General features: G+C 40.6%; 1 protein-coding gene and 1 long non-coding RNA gene across 10 annotated transcripts in view; one reads left to right on the top strand and one right to left on the bottom strand.

Annotated features, from left to right (window-relative positions):
* Positions 1 to 1,167: 1,167 nt before the first annotated feature.
* Positions 1,168 to 22,880, top strand: part of ZNF239 (zinc finger protein 239) — a 30,447-nt gene continuing 8,734 nt past the window's right edge. The window contains exons 1-6 of one of the 9 annotated variants that reach the window (XR_004380259.1): positions 1,168 to 1,256; positions 2,082 to 2,122; positions 2,878 to 2,934; positions 8,601 to 8,811; positions 13,078 to 13,129; positions 17,546 to 17,604. Coding sequence is in view for 3 of the 9 variants with exons in the window: in XM_032837240.1 (XP_032693131.1) it covers positions 17,810 to 19,033 (1,224 nt within the window). In the remaining 6 variants the exon portion in view is untranslated. Of the gene's footprint in view, positions 1,257 to 1,319; positions 1,507 to 2,081; positions 2,123 to 2,877; positions 2,935 to 6,426; positions 6,501 to 8,600; positions 8,812 to 13,077; positions 13,130 to 17,545; positions 19,433 to 22,880 lie in introns of those variants that run through there. The other 8 variants (XR_004380261.1, XR_004380260.1, XR_004380258.1 and 5 more) reach the window with 8 other exon arrangements.
* The window catches only part of LOC116854993, a 37,294-nt gene continuing 18,299 nt past the window's right edge, over positions 3,886 to 22,880 (bottom strand). The window contains exons 2-4 of the long non-coding RNA XR_004380270.1: positions 9,734 to 9,825; positions 6,222 to 6,474; positions 3,886 to 4,526 (exon numbers count right to left, since the gene is read on the bottom strand). This is a non-coding gene — a long non-coding RNA (uncharacterized LOC116854993). The remainder of the gene's footprint in view (positions 4,527 to 6,221; positions 6,475 to 9,733; positions 9,826 to 22,880) is intronic.

The raw sequence follows: 22,880 nt of genomic DNA, 5'->3' as shown, positions 1-22,880 counted from the left end.
ATCAAATGTACTTGAAAAAGATAATCAAACCCTCTTCTAGCCTCCAGAAGGAACCAGCTGTCCTGATACCTTGACTTTAGCCTAGTGAAATTGATTTCAGACTTCTGACCTTCACAACTGTAGGAAAATAAATGTTTGTTGTCACCAGGTTTGTGGTAATTTATTACAGCAGCAATTGGACGCTAATACACCAAGGAAGGGGGAAGATACAGAGGAGAGGTCCAGGCAACAGTTAACTCCCAGAATAAATCTGAAGGGAATGTCCTGGGAGAGTCAGAAGTGGCCCTGTGCCCCTCAGCAAGGGGTGAAGGTAATGAAGGTGCAGCCTGGGAGGATTTGGGCCTTCTCCCCTTGAAGGCTGTTTAACAATTAGAAGGGTCTTAAGGGGGCAGGATTTGTTTCTCTGGTAAATTTATGATACACAGTATTAAGTACTATCGAATTTTTAAAAGCAAACCATAGGCCCATACATATGGCATGATCCCATGCTTTTTAAAGTATGTTTGTGCATAGTTGTGTGTGTACATTTAGGAAAGAGTTCTGAATGCCACAAGACTGATCACCTCACGTCAGTATCTTTGCTCCAATAACCCCCATTTAAAACTGCAAAGCATACCCCACCACACACCCACTCCAACACACACTGCACCCCTTAACCCTCCAATTCAGCTCTGTTTTTTCCGTAACACACTTTATAACACACTATACCATTTATGTATAAATAAATATTGCTTGTTTGCCCCCACTAAAGCTTAATATCCACAGTGATTTTCAAGTTCCTGGAACATTGTAGGCCCTCATGTTTGCCAAATGCATGAACTTTGGAGTCAAGATGGTGATGCCGAATAGCATATATTCGTTTCAGAATATTTTTAAAGGTAAAGACAAAATTACAGGTTGATATTTACATTTTTTTCATTCCAGAAGCCCTTCAACAAAATAAAAACCCTTTAAAAGGTATTCCTAAAATAATTCTTCAGAGTTTGTAACAACAAAACAAAACAAAAAAAGGTAAGGTAACTTGAACAAATTAGTCCCTAAACTCAAAGAACAGCAAAGTACACGCAGACGCCACGGACGGGAAACCCCGCTCGTCGCCAAGGCCCACGAAGCTCGGACCTTCGCCGGAAGCGAGCGCCGGAAGTGGGCGTGGTCATGCCCCAGCTTTCTGGGACTTGTAGTTCCGAGCCCTTAGGCGCGGAGCGGGTCAGTGTTGGGAGTCCTTGCTCTTCCAGGTATCGGATTCCACGTGGGAGGTAAAACGCTCAGGACAGGACAGCCAGCGCCGCGGACAGCGAGGCGTCCGGTGGTTGGGATATGGGACTGCCTCGGGGGAGGCGCAGGGCCGCTGACACCCGGAAGCCTAGTTGGGTTGCTGTGGGAGGGCGCGCGACCTGGAGGAGGTGCGGCCCGGGGTCGCACGTGTGCCCAGGCGTCGCGACCGCCGCTCTGTCCGTCAGACCTGGCTGTGATCACCTGAGTTTGAGGCCCCCAGCGCTGAAGTGGGTGCGGCTCCGAGGGGCCAGTCTTTCGCCCGGTTGAGCTTTGGCTTTGGCCGGCCTGGAGGCTCCGTAGTTGGCCGCACCGGCCATTTCTGTGCGAGTGACTGGCCTTATTACACGGTTTTCGGTGGACGTTAGGCGACCGAGAGGGGCTTTTTTGAGGGACCCAGGTTTCTGTCCCCACAGCACTGTCCTACCACCCCAGAAATGAGACAGGTCGGGGAAAGCGCCTCAGGGAGTCGAAATCCATTCTGAAGCAAAGCATCCAAGCCAAGAGCCCCTACTGGTCTTTCTCGAACTTCAGGGCAGAAATCAGAAACCCTGAGCAAATGGACACATCTTAGTGTGACTGGGGGCGGTGGAATTTATCCACCCTCGTGGCTTCGTTGGGGAGGCTTGGCTTGTTTAATTCAAAGCCCTGTGGAGAGAGGCGAGGGAGGCGTCTCAGGGGAGGGCAGGTGAGGGGCTGACTGAAAAGGGGTTAGTAGCAGGAGCACTTTTTTCCTACAGTCTTGCTGGACTGGCAAGGTGGACCTGATTTTCATGGCTTTCTCTCTTTCTCTAACTCTGCCTTTCCAGGACTCTGTCCTTCCAGAGAGGAGGAAATGACCAAGTTCCAGGTGAGTTGGGGTTTCTTCTCTGAAAATGCCTTGTCTCCGAGAATGAACATAATCTTTCTTGCTTGGAGCAAAGGAAGAAGATCAGAATTAATTGAGTGCCTATCTGGGGCCAGGTCCTGTGTTTGTTCTGTACATTCTTTTGTCAGACTTCAGTGTGAGACATACACTTTATAAATATGGGTGTTAGGACATGAATATACTGAGGACATGTAGCTATCAAATGATGTTGCCAGAGCCTGCACAGGTGGCTGCTTACTTTAAATTACACATCATTTTTCACTGAACCACCCTCCCTCCATGAACTTGGCCCACTCCCCAGAACACTCATTTGTTCTATTGAAAGACCACACAGCATCTTTGCCTGGTCCTCTCTCAAAGTCACCCTTTTCCTGCCAAGACTTTTCACTTATATTGAAAGTTAATCAGTTATCACATGCTCTGGCCAGTGTTCAGTGGTCTCAGGGAAAACAAATAGAATTATAAATTGTGCTTCTCTTCATGAGCAGATTCCATATATGAAAAAAAATAAAATACACATATTAACAATAACTAAACATTAAAAAATTTGTTAAATGCCAGCACAGTAGTTACCAAATCACTCCCAGAAATGCTTCTAACCAGGATGTTCATCAGAGTTATTTGTGTGTGTTTTTAAAAGAATTAAAAGTCATAGGCACTCCCTCCAACCCCAAACCTATTAAAAGGAGAATTTCACTTTTTTTTTTTTACTCCCATTGGCCTTTGGACATCCAAAGATTTGTTGGATTTATTGTGAGATTTTTCTCTGCATACTTGATGTGAGCATCATTAAGGTACGTAAGATGGGTTATTCATCTTTTATGCTCTGATTGCTTTGTTCCCCTTAACAAAATATCTACATGTTTAATTGGTACAAAAAATTGTTAAATTACTGAGTAGCACTTTTTAAGAAACTGATTACTCATTTGTCTCTATAAAACCATTCCTAGAAAGTTACCTCAAGATTGACACTTAGACACAGAATGTTTGAAATGGAAGGGATCAGCCAGCCCCCTCTCTGCGGTGGTGCTGGCATTTTACCAAGAAGAGCTCTAATTCTGAGAAAGCTGAAGGGAAACACAGTGTCCTTTGTTGCAGAGCAGCAGAGTCAGAAGGAAACCCCATGTCTTCCATCTCCATGCTATTCTCCATAACTAAACAAATCAATTACACCAGAAGTTACTTGAGTGAAATATCGGGCTGGATTTTAAGGAAGAAATAATTGTTTCTTAATACCACTACCAGCAAGACCATCTTTTTGCTTGGCAAATACAGTTCTTGCATACATAGGAAGAGAACATGAGCTCTTATAAAAATCAATTTAGAAGGCAGCAAGCTGCCTCAAGGTCCTGAGAATGCCATCTCTATGCCTAGAAAGGGAGTTGAGAACTTCAAGGGAAATTAATGTGAATAAGACCCTGCGCTCTCTATATTTTCCTTCCTTTTCCTCTACCTGGTCCTTGATGAAGATTATTTATCATGAAGTTGGGAATTGCAAATACAGTGAAATTTTGGGATTCTGGTATATGTTAGTAACTTGAATTTATTTATTTTATTTTATTTTTTTTTTTATTTATTTGACAGAGATCACAAGTAGGCAGAGAAGCAGGCAGAGAGAGAGGTGGAAGCAGGCTCCCTGCTGATCAGAGAGCCCCATATGGGGCTCGATCCCAGGACCCCGGGATCGTGACCTGAGCCGAAGGCAGAGGCTTTAACCCACTGAGCCACCCAGGCGCCCCAATAACTTGAATTTTAAAAAAGGACTTCATTCCGCCAATACTTATTGAGTGTTTTCTTATGTACCAGACATTGTCCTTGACTCTGCTGAAAGGGACAAGTCCCAATTTAACCCCTCCTTTTGTGACCTTGAGTGGGTCACTTCACTGTCATGAACCTTGGTTTTCTCATCTGTAAAATTATGAGTTTCCTTGATGATCTTGAAGTTCAGTTTTACTTGTATCTTTTCATTATTCATTTAAGTTGAATATGAATTTATAAATATCATTTAGATTCCTAGTCAGTTGAGCTAGTTGCTGGGGATTTCAAGATTAGCAGAACATGGCCATTATCCTTGAGAATCTTGTAGCCAATTTGGAAGACAGATTTTATATCTTTGGTAGAGAGATGTGAAAAATACTATGAGATCTTGGAAGAGATCATGATTGAGAAAGGTAGTTGTTGATTGTCCTGAAACTAGGAGTTGCAAAATGGATGGGAGAAATACAACTCAAGGCAGAAGCAGCCTGTAAAGGGCTATTCTAGATTATAGCATGACATTTGGTTGACTACAGGTAATCCAGTGCGATGACAGCTCTTGTCCATCTCCTGACTTCAGCATTACTATTTCCTACCTCTAAGTAAATTGTTGGATCCAGGGAGATGAGCTCTGGAAAAGAAGTGGAAAGCCACATGATACATGTAGTTTTAAAGAGTTTGACATTTGTCAGGTGGCAACAGGAAACAGCTAGTACCATGACCTTCCCCTTTGGTTGGCCTTCAGGATACTGAGTCCACCTTGGGTGTAAATTATTAGCTCCACTCATAGTGGGGGCGGGGGCGGGGAGGCCCTCTTAATTATTCAGAGTCTTTCATTCCCAGCTTGTCTTTAGCAGAACCACCATTTTCTTTCCCTTTTCCTTTGTCACGCTGATTCCTTTCATTTGGCCCACTGTCCTACCATTTCTTTTTTTTTTTTTTTTTTTTTAAGATTTTATTTATTTGACAGACCGAGATCACAAGTAGGCAGAGAGGCAGGCAGGGAGAGAGAAGGAAGCAGGCTCCCTCTTGGGTGGCCTCCCTCTGGGTGGCCTGGAGCCACCCAGGCACCCCTCTTTTTTATTTTTTCTTAAAGATTTTATTTATTTATTTGACAGAAAAAGAGAGATCAAAAGTAGGCAGAGAGGCAGGTGGGGGTGGGGGGAAAAGAGGCTCCCCGCTGAGCAGAGAACCCCATGCAGGTCTCGATCCTAGGACCCTGAGATCATGACCTGAACCGAAGGCAGAGGCTTAACCCACTGAGCCACCCAGGCACCCGCTGTCCTACCATTTCTTATCCAAGAACCTTCAATCTACTGCAGAGTTAATAGTCCATCAATATATCCTTTCAAAAAGAAAATATAAATATATTTATATTTATTTGTAATTATATATTATATAGACCTATACATATATATATATTTACCCTTTCCATTCCTGGCATGGAATTCTCCCCACCACTTTGTCTGTGAGATCTTAAAAAATTAATGATTCTTTCAGGCTGTGGATTGAAAGATGACAAAACTTGTATTTTAAAGACTTGGTAAGGAGTTATTGTGGTCTAGATAAGATGAGGGCCTTACCTAGGACAGTGGCAGTGAAAATAAAGAAGAGGTAACACTTTGGAGAGAAATTTGGGAGATGAGTTGACAAGATCTGAAGTGGTTTGAGTATTATTGAGGTTGGTAGGAGTCTTAGACCATCCAGATGACTGAGTGGAAAAATGGATAAGAAATGAAAGGAAAAAAGATAACTGATGGACTTAGATTCAGAAGGAAGAAATGGATTGGAGCTAGAATGCATTGGGACAGGTTAACCTTGGACAGAAAGCAGCCTTGTTCTCTGAGGTTAAGAAGAAAGTCTGAGAGGGGCTAATTCTACAGCTCCATGTTCCCTAGGTGCTGTGGTCTTAATGGGTGTCTGTATGGCTCCCTGAGGCAGCAACCTCCACTTCTACACCTTCTCTGTCCCACCTTTGCACAGGCATTTACAGGCTCTTTTCTTTTATTTTCTTTTTAATATTCATTTATTTATTTTAGAGAAGGGGAGAGAGAGAGCACATATGGGAGTAGGGGCAGAGGTAGAGGGCAGTCCTCCAGCAGACTCCCCAGTGAGTGTGGACCCCCCAACACAGGGCTCAATCCCAGGACGCTGAGAGCATGACCTGAACCGAAATCAAGAGTTGGATGCTTAGCCAACATCCGGGTGCCACCGGTCTTGCAGGCTTCTTGAGCCCAGTCTCATCTCTTTCTCCTCAGACACAGTGGAGACCCATGATCTTGAGAGGAGAGCTTGGGAGGAAACTGCCACGTTCCCTTATCATTACCTTCTCCGCTGGTGATAAGTAGGGTAGTCCGGTCACTCCTGCAAGCAGCCTGGTTTTCTTCAGTTTCCTGAGAAGCGTGTGGGTAGTGCCCCTCAGGCCTGAGGTGTCAGAGTTTGAAGGTTATCAGGTACTTCCCTGGCCCAAGTTGAGCTGCTTCTTTGGCTTCCCTTGGTTCTCAGTCATATTCGGTCATTCTGTTTTTCAGGGTGTGGCCCGAAGGCTGGTGCCAGTCCACAGACTGCTTGTTACCAGTCTGCAAACACATAAGGAGAGAAACTAAAAGTGTTTAAAAATGTTATGTCTGAGGGGCACCTGGGTGGCTCAGTGGGTTAAAGCCTCTGCCTTCAGCTCAGGTCATGATCCCAGGGTCCTGGGGATCGAGCCCCACATCGGGCTCTCTGCCCAGCAGGGAGCCTGCTTCCTCCTCTCTCTGACTGCCTCTCTGCCTACTTGTAGTCTCTGTCTATCAAATAAATAAATAAAATCTTTTTTAAAAATTATTAAAAAAAATGTTATGTCTGTTGAATCTAATATTTTTAAAATGGCATTGATATTTTATACATCTGGATTTTTATTTCTAGTAACTCTTTTTTATTGTGTTTTGCAAAAATATCTGACAAAAGTGTGACACGTTAGAAACTTTTCAAAATAAACTGGTCCTTCACCAGAGGTAGTTTGAGAAGTGTTACTCCATCAAGAGAACACTGGAAGGAACCAGTGTTACTGTGAAGTTAACTAAACGTCTGGATTCCTATCAGATGCCAGGCATTGCTTGAGGCCTTGAGGATATAAGGATCAAACCTCTCTCTGTTCTTAAGGAATATATATCTTAGTGGGGAGAGACAGTTAAATAAGAAACCAAATGAATAAATAAGAAAATGGGATAAGATATAAGTAGTACAAAGAAATTAAAACAAGAAGTGATGGTTTCTGGGTTCCACTGTGGATTAGACAGTCAAGGACATGCTTCTCTAAGGAGATGCAGTTTGGTTGAAACCTGAATGATAAGGAACCAGGCATGTGAAGATGTGGGAAAAGAATGTTCTGGGCAGAGGGGACAGCCAGTGCAAAGGCCCTAAGTTGAGATGGGTTTGATGTTGTCAAGGACCTGCAAGGTCACTGGGGCTGAGTGTGACAGATAGGAAGGAGTGATTCAGATTGGGATTGGAGAAATGACAGGACCCCAGTCTGTAAAACCCTGTAGGTCAAGATGAAGGGTCTGGATTTTACTTGACGTCCATTGCAAAGCCTTTGGAGAGTTTCATCCCTGAGGTGGTATATGTTTTAAAAGATCACCCTGGCTACTATGTAGAAAATTCATTCTGTTGAGGAGCAAGTGTGGAAGCAGAGAAACAAATGGGAGGTTGGTACAGTTGGAACTTCATGATGGCTGGGGCTTATAACCATACCTGTGCAAGGTGGAGAGAAGTGGGTAGATTCTGATACATTTTAGAGGTAGGACTTGGTGATAATAAAATGTGAGGAAGAGAGGAGAGAATCAAAATGAATTCTGAGACTGGCTTCAGCAATTGGGTGCATTGTGTGATCATTTACTAAAGTGGGAACCCCTAGGGAAAAGCAGATATTGATGGAGATTATTGGGAGCAAGAGTTCCATGGGGGCCTATTAAATTTTAAGTGCCTCCTAGACATTCAAGTGCAGATGTTGGGTAAAGATACGGAAACTGGAGGTGAAGAGAAACACGGCTGGAAGTAAATATTTGGGAATACCTAAGGAGAGTATCTTATGGTTTGTGTGTGTGTGCTATTTTCTTTTTTCCAGAAATGTTCAAGTACTTAGTTTAGAACAAGAAAGAATATATGTTTGATAGGACCAGAGAAAGACTTAAGATCAAAAGTATACTTTGGCTGAGAAGAAAAAAAGCGGAAGAGTTGAGGGTGTGATCTTGATAAACCAGGTGTGATGGAAGAGGAAGAACAAAAAGGTCAGGAAGATGTTTTTAGGGAGTAGGTTATTAAGAGATTAGTATTTCAAAAGCAGAGTGGTCTACATAGTGAAATGGCCCTGGTCATGGTTTTTGAGTATAAAGAAATGATACAGAGATGACTAGCACTATGAAGAAATTAAGAAATGTAAGGTTAGAGCATTCAGCAAATTGTTCTCTTGAGTGTTGAGGTTGTCAGAATGGTAGGACTGGGGTGGAAAGGACAACTCAGCAATGACCATGAGATGACAGTGACAAGAAAAGATTCAGTAACTGGACAGCTTGAGCTTGAGTGAGTTGTGGGCAGGAGGGGAAGGATTTGGATAGAAGTAGCAAAGTAGTTGAGAAAGGAAAGCTGATCTAACAAAACTTGACTTAGATGACTCAGCTCCCTGAACTATACTCTTCTTCTGTCCCCTTCTCACCCTCTCCAGTGTTACCAGCCCCACATTTCTTCCAGGGCATTTGTGCAAACAGTTGTCAGTTGAGGAGGAATGTGCTTAATGTTTTAGGAACTAGTAACATTCAAGGATGTCTCTGGGGGCTTCACTGAGGCAGAGTGGGGCTGCCAGGACCCCACTCAGAGGAAGCTCTACCGAGCTGTGATGCTGGAGAACTACAGCCAGTTACCTACAGTCTACGTAGGTAAGAACAAGAGCCTGGACACCTGCCCACTGGACTCTTTGTTTCTTCAGTTTTAAATAGTGTTGGGTCCCCAGGGATTGTGGTTTAGGAATCAAAGTTTCCTTTTGGCACAAAGTATGTTTCTGATTATTGTAAGCAGCCAAAGAATTTGTCTTGTTAAAAATCAGAGAATGTAGCTTTACTGAGTTGTCTTAGAAACCATGTCCATTATAAAACCATCTCTTGAGAATGATTTTGCTTTCTACATAGTTATCTGATCCCTCTGTTTCCCAGATGTAATCTCTCAGAGCAGGGTGAAGATCATTATATAAGGGAGAATGAACTCCAAAGAAATCAGCTAGGCACTGTGGCAGATTACAAGCCCAGCCTAATACATGGAAGAGGAGTCCCTTTTGAAATATTCTGAGTTCTCTCTGAAGTTCTCTGGTCTGTGAAGAAAGCCAGGGCCTCCAAAAGATACTTTCCACATACTGACATGCCTTTGTCTATTCACTTATTCCCCCTCTTCCTTTTCAGACAGTTGTTGTCTTTTCCATTTACACCTTCTTATTGGTACTCTTATCTTTTCCCACACTTTCCCCACATTGGCCGTGTACCATCTTGGCTTGGACTTTATTTTCATTAAATATCCCCACCCTACAGTATCTAATTTCCATTGCTTCTTTTCTTCCCATTCAGGGATTCATCCATCTCCCCTTCTGAATATCAGACAAAACTTGTGATGGGACAAAATTTCATAACATAGAGAATGATATGGGTATAATTGACACAGTTTTTCTCAAAAACATTTAGACTGTAAGATACATATATACACACTAGATTAAACCATGTGAAATTGCCATTTTGTAGTAAAAATGGACATTGTACAAAGACCACTGAAAAGAAGTAGCCTGTAATGGTGGCTTTCAGGGCTTTTTCCTACCATTGTCCACATGGACCGATGGTGGCTTTCAGGGCTTTTTCCTGCCTTTGTCCTCATAACTGTGGCTCTCAAACCATTATTTTCAGCTACACCTGGGAAGTAAAGCAAGCAACCACAGAATGAATTGGTCCCTGTAAGTAGTCAGAGTCCCATGTTTCCATTTCCTTTATGTAAACCTAATGCCTGTGCTCTTTGTACCAGAATTGCTTACCTGGGGGCACCTGGGTGGCTCAGTGGGTTAGGCCTCTGCCTTCGGCTCAGGTCATGATCTCGGGGTCTTGGGATCGAGCCCCACATTGGGCTCTCTGCTCAGCAGGGAGCCTGCTTCCCCCTCTCTCTCTGCCTGCCTCTGCCTACTTGTGATCTCTCTCTCTGTCAAATAGATAAATAAAATCTTTAAAAAAAAAAAAAAAAAAAAGAATTGCTTACCTGGAGGTCACTATTAAACTTTTGTCCCTCTCAGAGCTTTTCCTTTTTTAATTAATTAATTAATTAATTAATTTTTATTTATTTATTTAATTTTTTTTTGAGATTTACCAGTTCTTCTGATGGCTTGGTAGTGTTCACCTTAACCTTCAAATTTTTTGATATGTATGAAGTCATTGTTTTCTTGTTTCCTCTGGCCTTTCTCCTGTTACTTTTCTCTGCATGTTCACTGGCTTCTCTGTCTTCCCTCCAGCTTTGAAATCTTAAAAGGTCCTTTGCCTCTAGATCACCATTTATCAGTGTTTCTCAACCTTTTTTGTTATCACCCCCTTGGTGTCAATATTGCCCCTGTTGAGAATGTACACTGTATCTGTACACTTGTCTGCCTTCCTCGAAGAGCTAGCACACGCAAAAATGGCCTCAATGATCCTTAATGTCTTTTATTTCCTATCCTCATATGAAACTCTCTTCCCATGTTTTTTCTTGGCTATGGGCTATCTACACTTGAATATGCAATGTCACTTCACATTCAGTGTATTGAGAATTTTCTAAGTTATTTTCCTTTTTTAACTTCTCATATTCCCACTTTTTTAGTATTAACATTCTACCAGCTGCCTAGATTAGATATAAGCCATAAAGTTTATACCTCGCCATCCCCAGCATCTGTAATTCTCTCATCAATTCTTTTTTTATTTGAAGTTCTTTTAAATTTATTAACATTCAAGTCTCACAGATTGCCCTCTAAAAAGGTCCACTTAATGCTAACAGTGGTAACAATGAAACAGATTGTTGACATCATTCTTCAGGCTCAAGTTGGATGTTGCAAGAAGGCTTATCTCCCTTAACATATAATTTATCATGTCACTCTTCGCATAAAAATCTGGAATTACCCTTAGTTGCTCGTTTAGAACCTCAAAACTCCCTACCTGGATTTCTCTAGACACTTTAATGATTATCATGCTCTGCTTCCTGATTAATTTGGTCCTTTAAAATGTTATTCGAAGTCTAGTGTGAAACCTTTGACTACTCCTTCCATTTGACTCCCTTCTCAGAGCTTTCGATTTATATCTCACAGTCTCATCAGAACTGATTGGATATTTTTTGTATGCTTTTATATTAACCATTGGATCTACTGATTTATTTTCCTTTTTTCTAGCCAAGTTTCTGGAGGGAAAGCAGTATATTTAATACTTCCTATGCTGGGTAGTAATAGTCAAGATTTAAAATTTGACTACTGTGGGTTTGGCAAAGAAGAAATATTAAGTAAACACAATATATTATTATAAATTGCTAAGTCCTGTGAAGGATAGAATAGTGTGCCCTGAGAGAATGAAGCCATGGGACAAGACAAGAGTGATTGTTGAAAGTTTCAGGGAAAGCCTCTGACATGACATTTCAACTGAGATCTAATGGCTTTATAGGCATGACACAGGTGACTGGTTAGGGTAAGATATTCCAAGCAGAGAGAATAGTACAAGGGAAAACCCAAGACCTGGAAGGAGTGTGGCAAGAATTCAGGGAGCACCCAAGAAGAACAGAGTGGGGAAGATATGGTGGGCAGGGCCTGGCTCATTTGTGGCATTAAAGGCACGGGTAAAAAGTGTGGATTCATGCTAAGTTCAGTGGGAAGCCCGTGGGCAACATAGTGGTATGATCCAATTTACCCAGTATCAGTGGGACTGCTGTGTAGAAAGTGGTTTTGCAATGGAGGAAAAACGAAGTAGGATATGTGTTTCTAGTTTCAAGCTTGGTGCTAGGTTTTCATTTTTAATTGATAAAAAATTGAGTGGTTGTCCAACATTTTTAATGCAAGTAAGATATAAAAATCTCAAAGAATCAACAGAGAATTATTATGAAATGATATCACTAATGATAGTTAGTGTATCCTTTTTTTATGTACTCCATACATAGGTGTGTATATTACAAATATATGTGTTAAAATTTTATAAGATTATACTACATATATTTTTCAACTGGCAGTATTATGCAGTATGTCTGAGAGAGCTCTGTTATGACATAAATACTCCCTATAAAAGGACCCCTTTTCTCATTACATCAGCATTTTCTTCTAATATTAAATATTCATTCTTCATAATATTTTAAATATTTTTAAAAACTAATATCACAAGGTTTCATAACTATTTATAGAACCTACCATTAATACAATATCTCCCCCACTGATTTTCATAGACCTTCCAGTTCTATGGAATAGAATACCATTCCCAGGTATTGTACAGCAAGAACGTTGAGGCTGTGTCCTTTGACCATTTAATAACTTTGGCCCAGCACGTGACTTAACTGTTCCAAACTACACTCTTTTTCTTTTTCCTTTTTCTTTTTGCCATTACTTTTAAAATTTGTGAACAAATAATACATTCACCTAGGTAAAGCAAATTCTATCAAAAGTCTTATTATAAAAGCCATTCTCCCTGTTCTGCTGCTCCTTATGCCATAGGGTGGCTTCTCATAGTCACTTGGTTTTAATTCTTGAAAATACGCAGCTACTAATTTTTTTTTAAAGATTTTATTTGAGAGCTAGATGGGAGGAGAGAACAGGAGTGGGGGCAGGGGGCCCAGAGGGAGAGGCAGACTCCCTGATGAGCACAGAGCCCAGACCCCAGGACCCTGAATCATGACCTAAGCTGAAGTCAAATGCTTAACCAACTGAGCCACCCAGGTGTCCCATTACTTTTTTTTTTAAAGGAACAAATACATTCATATGGTTTTTAAAAAAAAAAAGCATAAAGTACACAGTGTTATTGTCAGCTACACCTAAATAAAGCTGGAAAAAATGTACAATGAAAATTTTGAACATTCCCAAATGTACTAAATGTTTTTAAATTATTAAAGTTATACTGCAAAAATAAAAAGGTGCACAGTGTAAGCCTTCCTTCATGTCCCTAACTCCTCTCTTCCAGGTTATGGTCATTTGCTATCACAAGCCATCTGCAGTGAGTAAATCTTGCGCGGGTATCATTTTACAAGTTTGCCCAGAAATCTGAAGAATAAAACCACCAAGCTGGAATGCTGAGTGCATACATTTATGATTTTGATAGATAATTTTCAAAATGTCCTTCTTGGGGGGTGATATAAATTTACACTAACAAGCATTGTGTCTTCAGGTTTTGGGTAACAGGTGGAAAATGGTATCTCAGTATAGTTAGAGTTTATTATAATATACTGCTGTTTTGCAGTTTATCAATATTTTATATTCTGTATTGACTTTCTTACATCACACGTGAGGATTTAGCTCCTTTACATTATTTCCCCAACATGCCCATCCTCCCAAGATTTTTTTTTTTTTTTCAATATTTTATTTATTTGTCAGAGAGAGAGGGCACAGGCAGGCAGCATCCTCCCAAGATTTTATGTCAGGGTCACATCAGTGATTAATGATTACATTGCTTTGACCTCATAACTCTTGTTCCTTGCAGGGTCAAGTACTGCACTATTGATTATAGTTCCTTTTTTTTTTTTTCTTTCCTAAAGCTAATGTTTGCTTTTTAACTTTGGGGTGATTTCATCCCAGTCTATTGTATAACATTTGGGTTAATTTGGTTAATTATTGTTTCATATAGCAACAACTGATTGAACTTCATTGTTTTATTGACTTCTTTGCTCACTGCTATTTCTTGTATCATGTATCATTTTTTTCACAATCACTTTTTCTCCGTAATTGGAAGATACTGCTCAGTTACCTTAGGTATCCAGTATTGCTAGTTGTTAGTTCAGTGTCAACATAATTCTCATTTATTTGCACACAACCTGCCTTTTCTGTCTGGATGCTTTTAGCATTTTCTGGGATTTGTTTCTTTCCTTGAAATCCAGAGGTTTCCCACACAACTAAAAGCATTCAGTGAGCCATGAATTGTGGATTCTAAGAGATATTTTTATCTATTAGTGCTTTGATGATTTCTTTCCCTCATTTTGTCTTCACTGTATTCATGGAACTCCTACAATATGGGCTTTTACTTTTATCTTTCCATCTTTCTGTCCTTTTACTCCACATTCTAGGAGGATCCCTCAGTCTTAAAACTTATTAACCATGTGTTAATTTTGCTGCTCGACCCATCTAGATTGCAGACCTTAAGAGCAGTCTCCCTAAAAAAAAATAAAGAAAAATAAAAAAGAGCAGTCTCCCTGACAGTAGTTATGACACAAGTTACTTAACTTCTTCAACCTTGGGTTTCCTCATGGGTAGAATGGATGTCGTAGGAGTTCTCTTATATGATAATGCTGCTAGAGCCTGAGTGCTTCACATGGGAATGGTAGGTCTTAGTTATTACAGTTGTCGCTTTTTCAATCCTTGGGTTAATTTAAAAGAATTCTGATTATTTTTTATAGCAATGTGTTTATGTTTTATTAGATTATGTTGTTTTTCTAAATGTGATATCCTCTCAGATTTCTTTGGGATTTTAATTATGTACCCTTTAAATTCTGTTTCCTCTGTTCATTATTTCTTGAAGCCAATCTTCACTTATGTTTGTTTTCTACTTTTTTTTTTGGTCTGCTTATATTGTTTTTATTATGTTGATCTCATATTTCTTTTCAAAAGTCTTATGTTCAGGGGCACCTGGGTGGCTCAGTCGGTTCAGTGTCTGCCTTTGGCTGAGGTCATGGTCCCAGGGTCCTGGGATTAAGGCTCTGCTTTGGGCTTCCCGCTCCATGGGGAGCCTGCTTCTCCCTCTGCCCCTCCTCCCTACTTGTGTTTTTTCTCTCTTTCTCTCTCTCAAATAAATAAATAAAATCTTTTTGTTGTTGTTGTTGTTAAAGATTTTATTTATTTATTTGACAGACAGAGATCACAAGTAGGCAGAGAGGCAGAGAGAGAGAGAGAGAGGAGGAAGCAGGCTCCTTGCTGAGCAGAGAACCCGACGCGGGGCTCGATCCCAGGACCCAAGGATCATGACCTGAGCCGAAGGCAGAGGCTTTAACTCACTGAGCCACCCAGGAGCCCCCAAATAAAATCTTTTTTAAAAAATCTTTTTAAAAAAAAAGCCTTATGTTCACGGTATGATACTGGACTATACCTCCTCAGCTGATGCTTGACCCTCTCTGGTGCATGCGTGCTGTCCTTACAGAGGAGGCTTCTGCTGATTGGGTTTGAGGTGACTATAAGAATCCACACGGAGGGTGATTCTACAACCATCTATTTGATGTTGCCTTTTCATTCCAGTGAGTTACCTAGGACATCCTACGCTTCTCAAGCTCTAGCTCTGAGGTGTCTCCCTTGTCAGAAATCCCATTTCAGGGATTACCTTGAGCTTTTATTCTGGGCAAATGTGGAGTCACTTGCTTCTTTTTGTACTTTAATCAACCCTGTCGTTGTTTAGGTTCAGTATTAACTCAACTTTTGCTACTCTCTCCAGCCCAAATAATACCATTAGAAGTCTTTCTTTGGCTGGCTGTTTATTCTGTTCTTGAGGCTTTGTGTGGGCCACTACCCTTAGCCATCCAGGATTTCATTTTTTGCAGGGAAGGTATTTAGGGGAGTGGTGCTGCTAATGGCAACAACTAGTCAAGCCGTTAGAAATGCCTAACGTGAGGGGCGCCTGTGTGGCTCATTTGGAGGAGCATGTGACTCTTGACTTTGGGATCATGAGTTTAAGTCCTACATTGGGTGTAGGTATTCAAGAGATACTTGAATAGAATGAATGAATGAGTGAGTGAACAGAAAAGAAAGAAAGGAAAGGGAGGGAGGGAAGGAGAGAGAAAGAAAGGCCTAATGTGAATTAATAAACTTGTTTCCAAGATCAACCTCTTTTTATAGTTGTTGGTTCTGAGTTTGGAATTTGCATTTCTAGGACTTGTTGAGAAGATCTCTTAGTCTTTTGGAAGCCTTCTGTATGTGATTTGAGCTGTGCATTTGGATTTTTTTCTAGTTACTCCATCATTTGTCATCCACCTACTCTTCATCATCTCAGAGTTCCTCAACATTTTTATTCTGCTGATTGCAAACTTTCTTTTTTTCCAAGACTATTGTGGACTTCTTTTTTGTCATCTCAGTGTCATATTAAGATATTCACTCTAATTATTTTGACTGACATACATACTAGTAAGTCTAAAATCTGCATTCCTAGCCCAGCTCTCTGAGTTCTAGACCCATGTTACTGAACAGTTCAAGAATGTTCTACTAGCACCACAAATTAAACAAGTCAAAGTTTGTGTTTATTGGTTCCCTCTTCCCAGCTCCAGCCTGTATTACATTTATACCCTCATGCTGTCAATCAAGCAAAGAACTGGAGGATCTTGCCTGGCGCCTCCTTCCAAGTTTAATTAGTCATCGCATGATTTAGAATGAATCTCTCCCTTTCTCTCCGTAACCATCCTTATCATTTTGCTTCTGATTTGCTGCAGCAGTTGTTTCACTACCTAAAGTCTTGCTTATTTCTGATGGTGTTTATAATCACAAAGTCAGGCATTTTATTCCCCACTGAAGTCCTTAAATTTTAAATCCCTGAGAGTTGTAGCCCTAAATCCTTAGTAGTACACACAAAGCCCTTTGTTCTGGCTCCAGCCTTCTTTTCCAAGGCATGTTCTTTACCACTATCACCTGTTTTATATCCTCCATAAGAAGTTACATACAGTTTTCCTGGGCATGTCAGATTTTCTCTACATTTTCACTTTTTTTTTTTTCTCTCTCCCTTATATTTTCTCCCAGAAATCTTCCCCAAGATTCAGGTCGAGTCCGTACTCTGTGCTCCCGTGACTGGTTGTGCATGCATCTGTTTTTGCACTTAGAGTGTTACCACTGTTGATTTTTTTTTCTTCCCAGTAGGCTCTAGCTTGAATAGCAAAAGAATTTCTCTTTTCTTCCTTGTATACCCAGCACCTATTAAAGTGGGTTACTAATTAAATACAAATTTAATTAAAGTATAGTGAAGTGAAATGAAATGTTTTTTATGACAAGGACGTGGAATTCATAGCCTCTGCAGGGTAGGGGAACACACTTTTATTGACTATGCTTAAAAGGCAAGACAAGGTTTCTTGTACAAGCTAGGATGTCTTGTACAGCTAAGTTTTCTCTTTCTGACACTAACCCAAAGGACATGACTATAAGGACAAGACTGAACATTTTCCAGTTATTAACTCTTCAGGCATTAGGCAATCCAGTTCTAATCTGGGACACCTTGATGGCGTCAGTTAAGTCAGTTAAGCATCTGCCTTCAGTTCAGGTCGTGATCCGAGAGTCCTGGGATGGAGTTCAGCCGGCATAGGCTCCCTGCTCAGTGGGGAGCCTGCTTCTCTCACAGCCTCTGCCCCTCCCCCTGCTTGTGCTTGCGCTTGCTCACTGTCTCTCTCTCTGACAAATAAAATCTTTAAAAAATAAAATCTTGAAATCTACTCTTTGTGTGTTCTTATCACTGAATTCTCTTTGTTCCCTAGGAGACTTGAATGAAAATTCTATGGAGAGTCTTCAAGAGAAAGGACTTAGGGATCTATTACATAGTGGTTTTTCTGCTGGCTAATTTTAGAAGATATGGCCAGTACAATAACAGAGTCGGGAATATATTGTGAATCTTCCAGGAGAAGTATGCAGGAATCCTGAACTAGATTTTTTTCCCCTTATCAGAAGTAGGGAGAGGCATCTTCTGTATTTCCAGAAACAAGAGCAGTGTGGTAACTCTTCAAAGTAATGATTACAAAAACATGGCGAATGAAGAATATTTGTCTTTGAAAGTCCCAAGCCAAATGACCACACAGGACTCCTCAGTGACGTTCTGTAAAAATGAGCCCCAGGATCTTCAGAAAAGCAAAAGTCTATTTGTAACTGAAGAAAGCACTGAGAGAAAAGTCTTGCGGGGAGAAAGTCCTCCCACGGAGCATTGTTCAGAGAACCTTCAAATTAAACTTATGTCTGATGTAACAGAACTGGTCTCACCATTGGTCACTGGTGAGGCAAATTGCCAGAATGGCCGATTGAAAGAGTCTTTAGATCTCATTGACTGTAACTGCAAAGATGTTTGTGGTTGGAAATCACAAGTGGTCAGTCATAGTCATCAGAGAGCTCATACAGAGGAGAAACCCTGTAACCATTACAACATTGGAAAGAGACGTAACAACAGCTCAGATGGTCATCCATGTGAGAAAATCCACACTGCAGAGAAATTACACAGGTGTAGTCAGTGTGGTAAGGACTTCAGTGAGCACTCAGAACTACTGCTTCATCAAAGACACCACACAGAGGAAAAGCCCTACAAATGTGAGCTGTGTGGGAAGGGCTTCACGAGGAGCTCCAGTCTCCTCATCCATCGAGCAGTCCACACGGATGAGAAACCCTATAAGTGTGACAAGTGTGGGAAGGGCTTCACAAGAAGTTCGAGTCTGCTCATTCATCATGCAGTCCATACAGGCGAGAAGCCTTATAAATGTGACAAGTGTGGCAAAGGCTTTAGTCAGAGCTCCAAACTGCATATCCACCAGCGAGTGCACACTGGAGAGAAGCCCTATGAGTGTGGGGAGTGTGGTATGAGTTTCAGTCAGCGCTCCAACCTGCACATCCACCAGCGAGTCCACACTGGGGAGAGGCCCTACAAGTGTGGGGAGTGCGGGAAGGGCTTCAGTCAGAGTTCAAACCTTCACATTCACCGCTGCATACACACAGGCGAGAAGCCTTTCCAGTGCTATGAGTGTGGGAAGGGCTTCAGCCAGAGCTCTGATCTCCGCATCCATCTCAGAGTCCACACTGGAGAGAAGCCCTATCACTGTGGCAAATGTGGGAAGGGATTTAGCCAGAGTTCAAAACTCCTCATCCATCAGAGAGTGCATACTGGAGAGAAGCCCTATGAGTGCAGCAAGTGTGGGAAAGGCTTCAGCCAGAGCTCCAACCTCCACATCCACCAGCGGGTTCATAGTAAAGATCCCATTAAATAAGATCTTCAGGATGCTCATAGAGTAAAGACTTAAATATTTTTAACATCATTCTTTTATATTCTCTGGAGAGAGATAGTAAAAGTTACTCATTTCTGTTCCCTCACTGAAAATCATTCATTTAAAGTATTTAAGTACCAAGCTCTTCGGTATACTATACAATGAACTGACTGTTCTGGTTCCTCATGTAGGTACAATGAAATGTCTATACTTTGCAGTTCAACCAGCGTTGTCAGAACCACATGTCCTACCCAGCTTTTTTAAGTGGAAGAACTTTTTATTTGTGTAAGTAGGACATGTTTCCCTTTGTTCATATTCTCTGAGAAATTGAAACTCTGGTTTCTCTTCAAATCTTGTGCCTTGTGTTTTTCATATTTCCTTCAAGCCCTCATTAGCCCTCACTAAACTATGACTTTAGGTCGAGGGAGTGGTTGGAGATATTATGGGCATGAAATTTGTTGTGTTTATTGCAAAATATACAACAGTCTATGGCCACACAAGAAGAAGGTGGAGAAGAGTTATTTGTGTGGTATACCCCATACACTATAGGATGTTGAATCCCCTCCCCTTCTCCCCTCGAGGCAGCTGCTCAGGAACATAAGTAGTTCTTTTTCCTGGGTGCCGCTGGTCTATTGGAGTTTTTCCAGATTTCACCACTTCAGATGACCCCCTGCTGCCAAGCTAAAGCCAAGTAGGGTACATACACCATGTTGAAACATAGCAAATGAAGTTGAAATATATTTAAATGCATTTAATTCCTCAGTACTTCATTTCCCTTATTTTCTTCACTCATTTTTACTATATAAAACAAGTCAGGAGAGAAAGTTTCTAATATTTTTCTCCTTGGCCTTATCTCTTGTTTTAATATTTGATGTACCCCCAAAACCTGCTTGTTTTCACAGCACTCCCAGCCTCTTCAGGCCTCACTATAGACATATAACTTATTTATAAAATTATTTTTGTATTTGGCTGAAAGTACTTTATATAAAAATAGCTATATAAAAACATTTTAAAACATATTTGGAGAATATGTTTGGGATGATCAGGCTTAAAATATGCACTGTATCACATATAATTCACTTGGGATGTGAAGCTGGGACACCTCACTACGTTAGACATTCATCCCCTAGAAGTTAATACTAGAAGCTCAAGCAATAGTTGAGAGTAGAAAAGTGATTATGTACGTAACTAAATTGGAATTTACGACACAATGAGGAGCTGATAGCAGCCCTCATTTTCTAACTGATGGTTAATGATTCCTCGGACATTTCTTAGGAGGCTACCCAGTGTTCAATATTCCAGTTTTTCACCAATAACAAGTATCCATATATAAAAAAATGGAGGGAAAATATAGATGCCTTATTTATTAGCTTGGGAAGGTGGGGTTGTAACTGATACAACTTGACCAATTTAACCTGAGGCCAATAACTGGACATAGATAACAGGGAAGTATACATTAACTTTGGGGGAACAGCTAATTTCTATTAAGGCATAAAAGAGATTAAGACATATGCCTTTCTTGGGGCACCTGGGTGGCTCAGTGGGTTAAAGCCTCTGCCTTCAGCTCGGGTCATGATCCCAGGGTCCTGGGATCGAGCCCCGCATCGGGCTCTCTGCTCCACAGGGAGCCTGCTTCCTCCTCTCTCTCTGCCTGCCTCTCTGCCTAGTTTCTCTCTGTCAAATAAATAAATTAAAAAAAAGAAGAAGTTCTTAAAAAAAAAAAAAAAGACATATGCCTTTCTTTAAGAGAGCATTCCAGAATACTTGACTCCATCCCTGGACAAGCATTCTATATGGAAAGATTAGGGCAGTGACTGAGCATCCACCCTTTAGCATTCCATAATAGCCTTCAGTTGATTGGATACCTTAAGGCAGTATCACAAATGATGTTACTCTGTTTCAGCATCTCTAGAGTAATGCCTCTCAATTCCTCCTACCCTCATGGATCAAATAAATGAATTAAAAATCTTTAAAAAGAAAAGAAGAAAATATATAGAGAGCAGTAATTTGATAAAGTAAGAACCCCTGAATCAAGATGGAGAGTTTCAGACCCAGGAGACTGGGAGAAGAGTAAGGAAAGAGGAACAGATATTGAGAGCAGGACAGAGATAGAGATTATTTATTTAACCTTTTGGATAACTTATATTGACCATTCTTTTTCAAATTCTTACACATAACCACAAACTGCCTTTAAGCTGTATCTTGATACCTGTAAACCCCACAAACAAAACAGGCAACTTCTTGACTGCTTTCAAAGAACAAACTAACAGAGGCAGATTGGTAGAATCCAGTTAAAAGTACATTGAACGTTTAAAAGGGTTATGTCAGCAGCACTAACCCATTTTAAGATCAAAGATCCCCAGTTACATGGGAGGAAATTTAATTTCTCAGATCATTTCAGAGCCTAATAATGTGATAAACACATAAGGTTATTTTATTTGGGCAATAATTTATCTTAGTTTTTGTAGTTCTGTCTAATAAATTCTGCCTAGGTTCGCCTGGGTGACTCAGTTGGTGGGGTGTCTGACTCTTGATTTTGGCCCAGGTCATGATCCCAGGGTTGTGAGATCAAACCCCCAGTCAGCCTGAAATTTTCTCTCCCTCTCCATCTGCTCCTCTCTCCTTTCTCTAAAATAAATAAATAAATCTTTTTTTTTAAGTATGTCATGAAATCAAATAAATGGAAAAGGGTATGAAAATATAACAAATATGTCACATAAAGCAGGATACAATACAGTGTTCTCTTAGACCAAAATATGGTTTCCAAAGTCTCAGATGAGTTTGCTGCTTCTTCTTTTTTTTTTTTTTCCATATGACTTTGCTTCTTAGGCCATTTTTAGGTATATCTTAGTGAATCAACAAGAAATTTTAAAACTTGGCCATTCTGAACTAAAACTGTTTCTCAGTTAAGCCAAACTACATGGAAGGAGTCAGAAAGTAGAAATCCCCTGTTGAAAAAAAAAGAAAAGAAAAAGAAATCCCCTGTTGAAATAAATCTTTTCTCATTTTCCAGTTGCAAAAGTTCATGATCCTATGTCAAAGATAGCCTGTCAACCATCTTGGAATTTTTGGAATACTCTCCTTCACTTTGACTTCCTTTCCCTCCGTCAAATAACCAGGGCCACTAAGATCTAGGGACTTTCCTTCAATATAACTTCTGACTCTAATTTGCATTTTTGTCTCAGTGCAAAGATGTTATCAGGAAGGTCATAGGATTTACAGAAATATACCAATTAACAGAATGTAAAGATTCTTTATTGGCTATCTTTATGGTAACTTACGAAGGCTGTTACACAAATCAAAAAACAACAAAGTATTCCTTAAGAAGAATTTCCTAAAACCCCCAGGGTTCCAGAAGAAAAGGGGTATGAAGCTATGAATTACACCACCCATACGAAGTAAGGATTCTTTCCACTGCAGAAGCTCCCTTTGACATGCTCATTTGGTTTTATACCATCCTGTCCTTCCAGCCCACTCCTGACTGTTTTGTAGTTTGGCTACATGTATCATATCAGGACCAAATAAGTGTAAAGCAATTTATTTCCAACATTTATTGCAAAATTAAAATGAAGGTCCATTTCTAGTACCATCCCAGAACAGGAATAGGCCTAGAACCTTGTCCAGAGTCCGTGTCTGCAGGAGATTTTTATGAAATTTGACAAGCTGATTCTAAAATTCATGTATAAGAGAAAAGGGACAAGAGTAGTTCATTGAATTTGAAAACCAAGAATAAAGATAGCTACATTATGTTGAAGGGTACATGGGTGGCTCAGTTGGTTAAGCGTCTGACTCTTGATTTTGGCTCAGGTCTTGATCTCAGGGTTCTAAGTTCAAGCCCCACATTGGGCTC

This window comes from Lontra canadensis, unplaced genomic scaffold, assembly GCF_010015895.1.
Source record: "Lontra canadensis isolate GAN:19392208 unplaced genomic scaffold, GSC_riverotter_1.0 scaffold3, whole genome shotgun sequence".
Taxonomy (NCBI): Eukaryota; Metazoa; Chordata; class Mammalia; order Carnivora; family Mustelidae; genus Lontra; species Lontra canadensis.
This window is presented reverse-complemented; position numbering and strand designations above follow the sequence as displayed.